The sequence below is a fragment of the Scophthalmus maximus genome, chromosome 2 (assembly GCF_022379125.1).
Source record: "Scophthalmus maximus strain ysfricsl-2021 chromosome 2, ASM2237912v1, whole genome shotgun sequence".
Taxonomy (NCBI): Eukaryota; Metazoa; Chordata; class Actinopteri; order Pleuronectiformes; family Scophthalmidae; genus Scophthalmus; species Scophthalmus maximus.
This window is the reverse complement of record NC_061516.1, coordinates 31,217,501-31,229,790: the sequence shown is the minus strand read 5'-3', so window position 1 is coordinate 31,229,790 and position 12,290 is coordinate 31,217,501. Positions and strand designations below refer to the sequence as shown.

At 47.4% G+C, this 12,290-nt stretch overlaps 1 protein-coding gene across 6 annotated transcripts in view; it reads right to left on the bottom strand.

Annotated features, from left to right (window-relative positions):
* Positions 1-7,002, bottom strand: part of sbf1 (SET binding factor 1) — a 52,293-nt gene extending 45,291 nt beyond the window's left edge. For all 6 annotated transcript variants that reach the window (XM_035626536.2, XM_035626538.2, XM_035626539.2 and 3 more), the window contains exon 1: positions 6,771-7,002. In XM_035626536.2, coding sequence (XP_035482429.1) covers positions 6,771-6,825 — 55 coding nt within the window. In that variant the 5' untranslated portion in view covers positions 6,826-7,002. The remainder of the gene's footprint in view (positions 1-6,770) is intronic.
* Positions 7,003-12,290: the final 5,288 nt, after the last annotated feature.

Here is a 12,290-nt window from a genome sequence, read left to right as displayed (position 1 = left end):
CATGCTGTATGCTTGACAAAGGAGAGAGGAGGGATGGAGAGACGTCTGCAGGAGTTCCTTTCAACTGAGTAAGTTATCATAGTACAACACAGCTGATCAGTCATGTGAGTTGAATGTTCGCTCCTTTAAGACTTATTCGGCAAAGTTGTTTCCATCTCGCATTTTGCGCATTAACTCTTTTTCGTAAAAGGCAATACCGCGCGTAGAATAAAGAGAGCGTAGAAACTTTTTTGCGAATATCTAGGACTCATCCGTGGAGAGACAATCAGATGATGAGGGGACACATCGCCTGCATGCTGACATGATGCTGACATGATGCTCTCAAAGAGCTTCACGAGGACGAAGGGACAAGGAGGACGTGGGCTTGGTGAGCAACCCAAGAAATATCGGTTTGTCAAAGAAAATGCATAGCTGTAGCATAAGGATCATTGATTATTCCTGCCCTCACTGCAGCTGCAAAACACTCACAACTTTTACCTAAAAGTCAAGAGCTGAGCGGGATTAAGAAAAGGAAACGTCTAAATTCAAACATTTGGTAATTCACCGCAGACACAATGACACACAGGAAATATGGTATCACTGTACGCAGCTTCTCCAGAGCACGATGCAACAAGACTTCCGTGCGCCGGCCCCAGAATACTGCAACAGGAAACATCATATGAGCTGTGTGCGGTGGAGCTCAATCACAATTTATCTTTGTCTTAAGGTCCTCTGATCATTCCACACAAACACTCGTCTTTCCTCTCCCGTCAGCGAGACTATATTCATGTATCGGATTGAGTTGTAGTGGAAAATTAACCCTCAAAACTTGTTTATTCTACCACAGCATCAATCATCCAAACACAGCTTGGAGATACACATGTTAAGGTATAATGTGACCATTTATGACGGGAGGTACAGTAGTAATAAACCAAAATAGTGGTCAAATAATGTTTTTTTCTACCAGCAGCTGTTTCAGAGCGATGAGACCAGTGATGCTGTAACTGTATTAATCACCACACCCTCTGATCGACAGTCAAATCCATTGGTACCTGAACAGTGACACCACCAAGCTGTCATCGTGTGATTTAAAGGAATTTATTGGCAGAATTTGATGTAATATATTCATAATACTGTTTTTATTGGAGTATATCTGAACCAAAAAATTATCCCTATATAACGACATCGTGATTGGCTCCTCTTCCCCAGAGTCTGCCATGTTCCTACAGCAGCCCAGAAGGGACAAACCAAACATGCTATCAGCATGATATGATATTTAGGTATATTCTCCCAGTCTTAGCAGCTGCCACCAATCTAAATCCCTCAATAATCTCAATAACCCTTAAATAACATGGACCCATTTCTGAGCGGGAGGGGAGGGCAGCAAATATGTGCCATAAACACAGTGTAAACATCAAGCGAGGCCTGGACCAATCACAGCCCTTTCATGTGCATATTTAACCCAATCACATGCTACATATAGGATTATAGCTGGCACAGTGGGTGCCTGGGAGGTTTTCTGACCTGGAGGCCATCTTAATAAAGATGAGACTTAATCTTCTCCCACCAGTCACCCACCCATTCCTTCTGCTGCATTTCAGTCACCACCACAAAGAGAAGCACTGGTAACTGAAGAGGATTATTAATATTATATAAGAACTTTGAATCTTTCAAGTAACACTGTATCAGTCAGTCTTTTCATGCTGACACGATGGATGAGAACCAACGAGTTTTAAGATGCACTTTGAAGGGGGGAAAAAAGTGCATAGAGGTAAACAAGAAAATCCCTTTAATTTGATTAAGAGTGCAGGTGCTTGTCAATGGCCCCAGACTTAGAGAGAGCATGTCACAAACAGCGCGTTGCAGTGATGGAGTTACCACAGCAGCCTCACACAACCTACTCCTCTAATCCCACCAACCCCCTCTCTTCACATTACAGCGGTAGGGCACACGCTGGAATCAACCCTCGGTGATTTGAACGACTGCACCCTGGAGCACCGACGGGCAGCACTGACTCAGCCTTTGTCCCGAGAGGGGACAGAGACATTCTCAGAATTCCAGGGAAGCCATCAAAGCGCTATGGGGGGGAGGCATCCCCAACACCCCCTCCACACAAACATGCACACTTACAAATGGTTCCTTTATTAGAATTCTACTGAAAAAAATATATTATATAATTTTTCTGACAATGAAACAATGCCTATACGAAATAATGTGTTGAGATGTGTCCCTGTATTCAAGTGTACAGTGTACAATGTAGTATGTACTGCTATGTGGAATTAAATAGCAAATAAATCAGTAAATGAAAAGCCACGTTAGTTGAACACCATTATTCTTTGATTGTGCAGACTGAACTACTTGAAGTGTGTTTCTCTCAATCTAAATCTAGGGCAAAAGACCAAAACATGTGTGTCCCCCTAACACCCCAACACCCCTAACCCCCCTAACACCCCCGGGGTGCAGATCACATTTACTGAGCAACAGACACAAACACAAATGAAAAGTCGACCTACACAGCCTCCGATTACTATTTGCTATAAAGTAAGAAGAAGTGACTGCTGACAGAAGAGTTCTACACGCCTGGTTTGTGTGATGAAGCATGTGTGCAGAAGGACGCACGTGCATCCACACACTCATACGAACATGTGCGCACACACAGACACACTCTCCCCTATATCTGCATAATAGGAAGGAGGGAATGAGGGCAACTTTGGGGCCCTGGGGCCATCGGCTCCCTCATGAATAACAAGCATTCAACATGGCAGACAGACTGCTGCTGCCACACACACACACACACACACACACACACACACACACACACACACACACACACACACACACACACACACACACACACACACACACACACACACACACACACACACACACACACACACACACACACACACACACACACACACACACACACACACACACACACACAGCGATCTTTTAATTTTACTGCCGTGATAGCTGCTTTTTAATATCTACTTTTTTAAAACTCTTTTTAATGTTTGAATTACTTCCTAAACTTGCTTGGGTGTCTTGTGATGGTCGAAATCTCGCCTTAAAAGGCTGTAATAAAAAAATATTTGAGGAACTTTTGCAAACTTTTGGTATTAAAAAAATGCTAAGCATTTGCACTGCATAATGATTTCCGCCCCAAAACTTAAGTCTGAGCCTACTGGTCAGTATGCTCATCGCAGCCCACAGTCCACAAAGGGGGGGTGGGGGGCCTTAACATTGCCGTGGTAACGCAGCAAACACAGAGACAGCCACAAGCATTCAGACAGCCATCTGAGCGGCAGGCGGGAGCGCGTCAGTGCACTGCCACGACCCAGCGTCACGCTGTCCCTCCATGAAAGGCAGATTGTGAGGGCTATTTCTGGAGGCCTGAAGACTGCAGCCCTGCTCCAGAGCGATGGAGGAAGTGGCTGCCCACAGGCAGGCACCGCTGGCAGCATCACACACACACACACACACACACACACACACACACATACTGCTCTCTCCTCATGCTCATTCACTGACTTCATCTTGCATTCAATATGAGAGAACTCTATTAACCCGCTGAGCTTGATGCAATGTGACTTCCTGTCAACCTTCGCTTGCAGTTACACTCTCAGTATGAGATGCACCTGCGAGTACAACATGAGTTACTATAGCTTATAGCTTATAACATTAACAGGGCTGGGTGAGAAAAATCTATTGTTTCAAATTATGCTCAATCCTTTTGTACGTTGTGATTCTTCATCATTTGGACAAAGCTTTGTTCTCCCCCACGCAGCATGGACGCAGACAGGAAATGTGCATGACAGCTTCACAAGAAAACAAACGTGGAGAGTGAAAATGACTCCGACCAGCCAAGACAAAACGGGGAGCTTGTGCACGAAATTACAACGTTTCAAAAATGAAAAATATTCTACAACAACCTGACAACGCAATCACTTCTATGACACTGTCCCCTTCGGTCCGAGCACACTGCTTTAAACATTTTTTCATTGTTTACTATGTCTTCAGCCTTAAGGACAACACATGGTTAGCGAATTGCAATGTCACAACTCTACAACCATGAAAGCACTGTACAACAGTAACAGTGACAACGTTAGGCCTCCGGGCTCAGTCGGCACTGTGAGCACCTCTTTGTCTCCTCTGAGGCCTCCGACGTTGTGAATGGTCCCAGCTTGGCTGCGAGCTGTCGGGCTGTACGTGTGCGTAGAAAAGGCTGAGCTTCGCGGAGGTTGCGTATGCCAGACTCCAGTCTGAAAACATCCAGCCTGCAGTTTGTTTACAGCCGCCGCAGCAATGAACCACAACAACCCTCGAACTGCAGCGGTGGCAGCGCACAATAGGGCCTGTATGTCAGCGTCTGTGTGTCTCTTCACTGTCTTGAATGAGACCACCGCGCACAGACACACAACCCAAATAAGCCCCCTTCCTGGTTTTCAGACACGCACACAGGGGCAAACTGGACTCTCCCTGGGGTCCCCTCCTCTGTTTCCTGTTTGGGCATCAAACTGGGTCTCTAATTGGCTCCCAGGTCCTCGGTGCAGCGAAGGCACCGCTGTCAAAACACGGACTCATGCTGTGTCTCCCAAGAGACTGTCGCGAGGAGGACCACACCCCAGCAACTATGGACTCTTCCCATCCCACCGGCAGCCATTTTGGCTCCAAGTAAGATCCACTAATGGTACAACTTAGCATCTAGGTTGAGCACAATGTGAGCAACCTGAAACCTTAGGAGACAATGAGAGAGGGTGAATGGAAGATTCAAGGCTCTGCCCTCAGGTTAGTGTCTTTGAGACTCTGTCCCTGGCTGTTTGAAACTCCATCTACAATCATCAAAAAGTGTTAGTGAACGAGGTCTCTCATGGTGAGGCAGATGTGCAGCGATGAAGTTAGCCCTGAAAACCTGTGGGTGCCCACGCTTGCAAAACATTCCACTGAGTGGCAACCAACTCTCGCGCGCGCGCGCACTCACGCACTCACACACACACACACACACACACACACACACACACACACACAAGAGGAAACTCCACTGTACTGCAGAATTCCTGGTATTCTTATGATTGAGGAGTTTGACTCGGAGCCAAGTGCTTTGGCACAAGCGTTTTCCCATTAAGCGCCAGCAGCACCACAGCTGGAAAAATGAAAACACAACCAAAAAAACGATCACGCACATGCACAAGAGTTTGTAAAATCACCAGCAGTGTCGCACTGTAAATTTAGCCCCACCCCCCTCCAACATCCTGTACTGACACTGTGGCAGACGGTGGTTACTGATTGGTGAACATGCTTTCAAGAGGAACGCGCAAACATGAGCCACGCGCAAATCTCTCTCCATCTCTTTTTGGAGCCGGTGTGAGGAACAGGAGACAGCACCAGCAACGAAGACGGAGCAGAAGCGCATTGATGTGACTCCAGAGGAAGTACACGAGAAGTTAGCGACGCTGGTCAGAGCGAGATCGGAGCAATCTCCTTGCAGCTACTGGCAATGTTTTGCACAAAAAAACGCCTCCACCTAGAAGCACAGAATAAAGCTGCTGCAAACAGATGGGCGGCAGGAGTGGGGCAACGGCAACAATCATCATCACCCTTAAATGTTTGGCTTTACAAGGCATGGGAGCCTTGATCCATTAGAGCCACTGTGGCTTTATTGTCTGGTTCCCAGATGCTGTTTACAGGCCCGCTCGGCTCCGTGCTGCATGCAGGCAGGGCAGAACAGGAAGGAACGTTTCTGCAGCGTTCGCAGTGTCCACGTTATAACATCCTGTATGCAGCCCCTTCTGAAAAAAACATACAACACGCAATAAGTGCTTCCATGCATTCTGAAATGCGTTGTAGGTTTCCTGGCATCATCCAGATAGAAGCCAGTTCTCCGGTGGCTTTTAGCCACAGAGGCCTTGTCATGTTACAGTTTGCCTCTTCTGAATAAGTCATGGGCAAAAATTCCACTCTAAGTAAAAGGCGTCCACCACGTTACAGGAGGCGCGCTCCATCGCAGGGGCAGGATGAATATTTCATGATTAAATGGGCCATTACACTGCACAGATCTAGGCCAAGGCTCAGGGGGGGGGGGGGGCTCAGATAACGGTCCCAACCCCGTCCCCACAACACAGCAGCTCCGGTCCAAGGGGGTTCAGGGAGGGGGGGAGCCATCTGGGTTAATCCACGCACGCACACACACACACACACACACACACAACTGTCTGGCTGGGTGTCGGCGGGGTTCTCGTGCAGAGCGTCCCGGGGCAGCGGCTCGGGGACCCCGCGGACACCACACTGACAGGTCGCTGACTCGCAGCTTCCCAGTGTCTGTTTGCAGCCGCGGCGCTGCGAACCCCCGCGGATGAGACGCAACTGAAACTGAATAAGTCCGTCTACAGGTCACAGTCGAGCGGCCAGGACCCCCCTCCCCCCTCCCTCCCCCCTCCCCGAGCCCCGAGCCCGGCTACCGTTAGCTCTTAGCAAGTTCGCCGTCAACACAGTGAAACTGTCCGTCGGGCTAAAGCTACAACCCGCCTGCCTGCGGAGCGCTGCGGCGGACTCGTGCAGCCCAGACGCTGCCCCGTCGGACGTGCGGGACGCCGGCTGACAGGCGACCGTGTAAGACCGCTAATCCCGTGAGGCCTGCGCGTCCCCGGCCCACAGTGAGGCCCGGACCACGAGCTGACAGCGCCTGGCGTCGGTCAGCTGCGAGCGGCGACCGGCCCGTCCCCGCCTCCCTCGCAGCTAATGCTAACGCCGCTCGCTAGCGGGCTAGCGGGCGGGCTAGCAGGAGCACCCACCTCGCTTGTCGAGGTCGTAGCCGACCACCACAAAGTAGTCGGCGAGCCGGGTCATGTTTGCAGCTCACGGCGACGGGCCTCTCTGGCTGAATCCTCTGCTCGCGCTGCCGTCGAACGTCCGTTCACGTCCTGCCGGCGCCAGACACATGACGGGCGACAGTAGCATCCTTCCAGCTGCACCCCGCCGCCATACTGTCAGACTGCCGTGCCCTGACAGCGGAGCCGCGAGTCTGCGCACTGAGGGCCACGGGGAGGGAGGGGCCGCCCGGCAGGAATGTCCCATGCCCGACCGGGGACCGACCGGGGACCGACCGGGGACCGACCGGGGACCGACCGGGGACCGACCGGGGTCAGGGAGTGAAGGGGGCTGGGGGTCCAGGAGCCTGGTTGACGCCTGCGGAGCACAGAGCTCCTTCAGGGGGATTCTCATCAGAGATCACAGGCCTGCTGTGGATTATGAAAGGATATTTATTGTTCATGTACAGAAACCACAGTCCGAAGCATTTCACCGCCTCCTGACACTCGGATGCCTCGTGAATCTCAACCACGTCTTATTATTCTGCAAAGGCAATAAGACACAAGTTAAATAAACCCAGATGAAGACATGAAACATACCAGTGTTTGAATGTTAAAAATATTCCTCTGTCTGGTTTCTTTCAAATTACTCTATACCTTTCGCCTTAACGACCAGGCCTTAATTTTCACTTTTGGACATTTTTGAAACCAGCATAATTAATTTATTAATTGAGACAATTATTATTATAAGCAAATTAATCAATAACGCTTGGTTCCCTACCTTATGACCCTCTGAAGTTGAAACAATGTCTAATTGCCTTCCCAAGTGTCATACAAGCAGTTCAACCAAGGAGTCATGAAAGGCCATTGAAAGTCTGACCACAAACTATGAATCTTGTGTTTGTGTTTGTAAAGAATGAGGTGCACCAGCTAAGGTTAAAGCATATGACTTCATTCTTGTGTTTTATTTAAACAACACTAGTTGTTATTGATTGCTTCAATAATTCTGCCAGTGAATAAGGGATAGTTTGGGCCGAAAACTAAATTCAGCCATTAACTGAATTGTCGGTCTCCTTGCCAGACCACCCTAGTTAACAGAAACATCTTGTTTAACGTAGGCCAATGAGATCAAGATGCATGAAATGTCAATGAGATTAATTTCACCTATTTTCTGCAGCCAAACCATTTCCCAAACACCAACATTCATGACTTTTATCTCACCTATTTTCTCCACAGACAGTCTTCATTCTGCTTGCAGCCTTTAGTTGCAAGCAAAGGTTATCAGTGAGGAAAATATGAGCCTAAATATGAACTTTTGTTTTTTGAATGATGCTATAAGCCTACAGAGAACATCGTCATGCTGCTGATAACATGCTGCAGTGGGCGGTGAGAGAGGCGTGAGGGCCAACAACCATGTGGCCTGTCCTCGGCTGTCAGCACTGTAACAGCCTTGAGAGAATTCCAACACTTCCTGTGCTGTGACCTTTGACCTAAAGTGCTTATCGCGCTCTGGTTGAAAACAATCCCGAGCATGACATGTCACATTTTTCTTCGAGGGCTTTGTTTTGCCAATCCTCTTCTCCCACAGTTATCACTGACTCGGGGCCGGCCGGCGGGAGGACAGCGCTGCTCTTTGGTAAACACGGCTCCCGACGAGCACAGCTTTGTTAACAGGAGATAACACGCGCCTCAAGCCGGTTTACGGAACACTCGTTTCAGGAGTCGCACTGAGGTCACCGCTGGTTTTGGTTCTCACAGCTGACGTCTACTGCATCCTGACCTTGGGCCGCACTTGACAAGCTGCCAGAGATACGCAGCGGTTTAGAAACAAGGAGAGACAAAGACAAGAGGAGCTCAGTCTCTCCCCACAGGACGAGGATACGCACAGTGAGGAAGCTGCCCACGTGCTCTGGTATCAAAGATGTTCCCTTTGACGGAAATAAACACGTGCATTCAAGTGGTCTTAGCTGGAGAGAGGGTTGTCTTTCTGTCCCTTGATTATGAGCAAAGACATAATGCAAAGATTTTTTGGGGGCAAGTTACATTTATTTGGAGATGCTGAAGCATTATGCAGAAGAACCCCTGACTGAGAGGACATGTTCTGCAGCTAAAGATTAAAGCAAAACCAGTGGGAGAGAGAAGTCATTTTGATCTTGATACCAGATTGAAGCTTGCAGCAGCAGCAGCAGCAGCAGCAGCAGCAGGCGGGTGGTGGAACTTGACCTCTGACACTCTCAGATCCACAACTACTTCAGACCAGACACACGACTAAAGGTTTGACTGACAGCGCAGCTGGAGAGATGCTCCAGCGGCGCTAAGACCAGGATGCACACTTTTTTTGTATTTGAGTTTATTTGGCAAATCTTTTGGGGGGGGAAAGATAGAATACTTTATAGCCGAGGTTGAGTTGTAAATGAATCTGTCATTTTGTAATGAAGTGAAATACAATGGAACGTTTGATCACCCCAACTGCCTCGTAAACTCATGAGGGCTTGGTACTAATCTGTAGATAAATAAAGGTACCTTTACTGATATTTCCACAATCACAGATGATGAATAAAGGGTAGACCATGAGACTGATGCTGGTGTGGGGCAGCAGCTCTGCAGGTGAGCTGAGCTGACACTCACTGGGCAGGGGAGTGGGTCAAACAAATGTTTCTCATATTTATTACAAATACACAGTTTAGAAACTCCAAGATCACTATAATCCACTCTCTCCACTCCCAGTTATGATTTTTCTTTCTTTCTTCTTTCTTTCTAAGATGAAAGAAGAAGGAAGCCGGCTATGCACCCGTCATGTCACTGCTTCTGCAGTAATTCATGCGTGCAGTTAATCAGAGCTCCAAGCCAATCTTTGCAGGATGCACCAACCATGTGACTTCCTGTAGATGAACCAACAGACAGGAAGTGGTTTGAAGGCCTGTTGCACATCGTTGCTTTCACAGGGCCATTCCAGGTCCGTTTCCCCTCAGCTCAGGTGAAGCATGGAACTTGAAACCACTTCATTGAGCAGACATCGCAACCAATTGTTTCAATTCCCCTAAGCTGAGACAATCGGATGACTTCAGACGACAGAAAAGCTTCTACTTAACACTGCAACGATACTGGGTTTCTCTCATGCGGCTCGTTGAACTGTTTCTTTCTTGTGGTGGTTGATGATAAACCGGGTACAAACAGACACACACACACACACACACACTCTCCCGGCTCTTCTCTGCTGTAATTGGAACCCTTCTGTTTTTTCTTGAGCAAAGGAAGTGTGTCAGAATACTGTGTGTACAGTAAACTGATGCAAATCTGGATTTGTTTTTACTTATAACACCCTGGGAAGATGAACACAGATAAATATATACAGTGTTTCCCCTAGGTTTACTGGTTGGGGGGCCGGGGGCTCGTTAAGGTTAGGTTTCACAAATCATGTTAAGTTTTCAACCACAATCACTTATACAGGAATAAATTGTGTATGGAAAGTGACCATAAACGACTTCTGATTGGCATTATATGTAAAATACAAAAAACAAAAAACAAAAAAGCAGCGGTGGCTGTCGTGTTGGTGACGCTCCAAACACTGCACTTCCCATAATGCACCTCGGTAGTGACTCATCAAATCAAACTACCTACATGATAAATGCCGTCATCTTACAATAAAGTACTATCAATGTATTTTTGCTGAATGGTTGCCCCAAGTGGTAATCAATATGACTCAATAAAAGGAATTAAATCCTTTTTTTTTGCTTTAATGGTGTGGGTGACTTGTCTGATCTATTACATTTTATTGTAGCTCAGCAATGCCACAAGTAGAGAAGAAGCAAAGAGAGAAAGAAGAATAAAGAGTCTGCTTAACAGAGAAAAAGTTCATTTTACGGTATTAAGTCTGAATTAAGCTTTTTGTTATTTCATATTTCATAAGTTCCATAGTTCCATAGGTTAGTCTGCTTCATTATGACTGTGGTTTGGTCACATCTGAGTGCTTCATTTCCCTCCCCAGTAGCAATCACATTGAGATTATTTTTTCACGCTGGTGGGTGCGCGGTAATATGTGACATCATCTTTTTCCACCTGAGCTCTGCCCACCTTAAAACCAGCCAGAGGACCACATTCAAACACACCAAGTGAGAGAGAGGGGGGGTGGTGATTATGTGAGCCCCATCACTCACGATGAGACGCTGACACAGAAGATACAGTAAGATTTTCAGTTTGGAGGAGAAGAAAATAGTGCCACAAATATCTAACGGGGGACATGAACAGAACATATCCACCAATTTACATATAATTGTTTAGTATGTATACATCTTCTATACATTAGATATATAACTGGGCAGATATATCAACATGTGAGAGGGGAAAGATGGTATTGGTGGCGTTCAACCTGGCACTTATTCAGATAAATGCATGCGTGCAATACAGAGCATGATCAATATCAATGAACACATGATTTACCCATCATCCCTCTCATTCTTAATTCATATTGTAATCACTTGTATCGGTATTCTTGCAGGTGGGCGTGTTACGGTGTCGTATTAACCTTGTGTTGACTTGACAGGCGTCCACCCTGCTCCAGCTGAGGCGTCCTTCATCAAGGAGCTATTAATCGATTAGTAATCGACCACTCAAATAATCGCCAACTATTTGGTTGATCGAATAATAATAGCAATTAATCGAGAAAACAATCGACAGATTAATCGACGATGAAAATAATCGTCATTTGCAGCCCTAGTTGGAACCTGTTTGGACGGATTTGATGCCATGTCGCACCGCCTGTGTCGGATGGGGCTGAGGTCAAGGTCGTGTGCAGGCCTGTCGAGTTCTTCCACACCTAACTGGGGAAACCCGTTCTTCATGGACTTGGCTTTGTGTACCTGTGTGTTATCGTGGTGAAAAGAAAACGCTCTGTTGTACGAACTAATACCGTTATCGTCATTAGATGCTGTGAGTTCTGGGGGCTCTGCTGTTATCAGTCACTTGAGTCCTTCGCCATCATCTTTTCCCACACTGAAATCCAATCCAACTGGCAGCTGGCTCCCTCCTCCCACACAACACTGCACTGGTACGAGGCCATTCCAAACAAACTGGACTGAGAGGGCTCGGACAGAGACCACAACAGACCCCGTCGTACGCCACCTCAAACAAACTACAGTGAGAGAGCGTCTCCAAATCCCTGGGGATTCCTGGGGATTTACTGGTGCCTTGTGCAACAGTTGTTTTAAAAAAACCAAGAGAGCAGCCAAGATGTTCTGTTTTTGTTGACCACATCTACTGGTAATTGATATTGGTTTAGTGCTCGGGAGGTTAACTCTGGCTTGTCCTAATGGGACGCATCACATCAGATTCCCTCTGAGCAGGAGCTGCTCTACAGCGAGTCCTGCTGATGTGACATGAGGTTCACTAGGGGGCAGCAATCATTAGACTACCACGCTGTGGCCCTGGATGGAACAAGCCAGACCAAGTGAAAGAGAAGGTTGGTTTCACGTCCCTTTAGATACACTTAAAGTAAAACACAACACC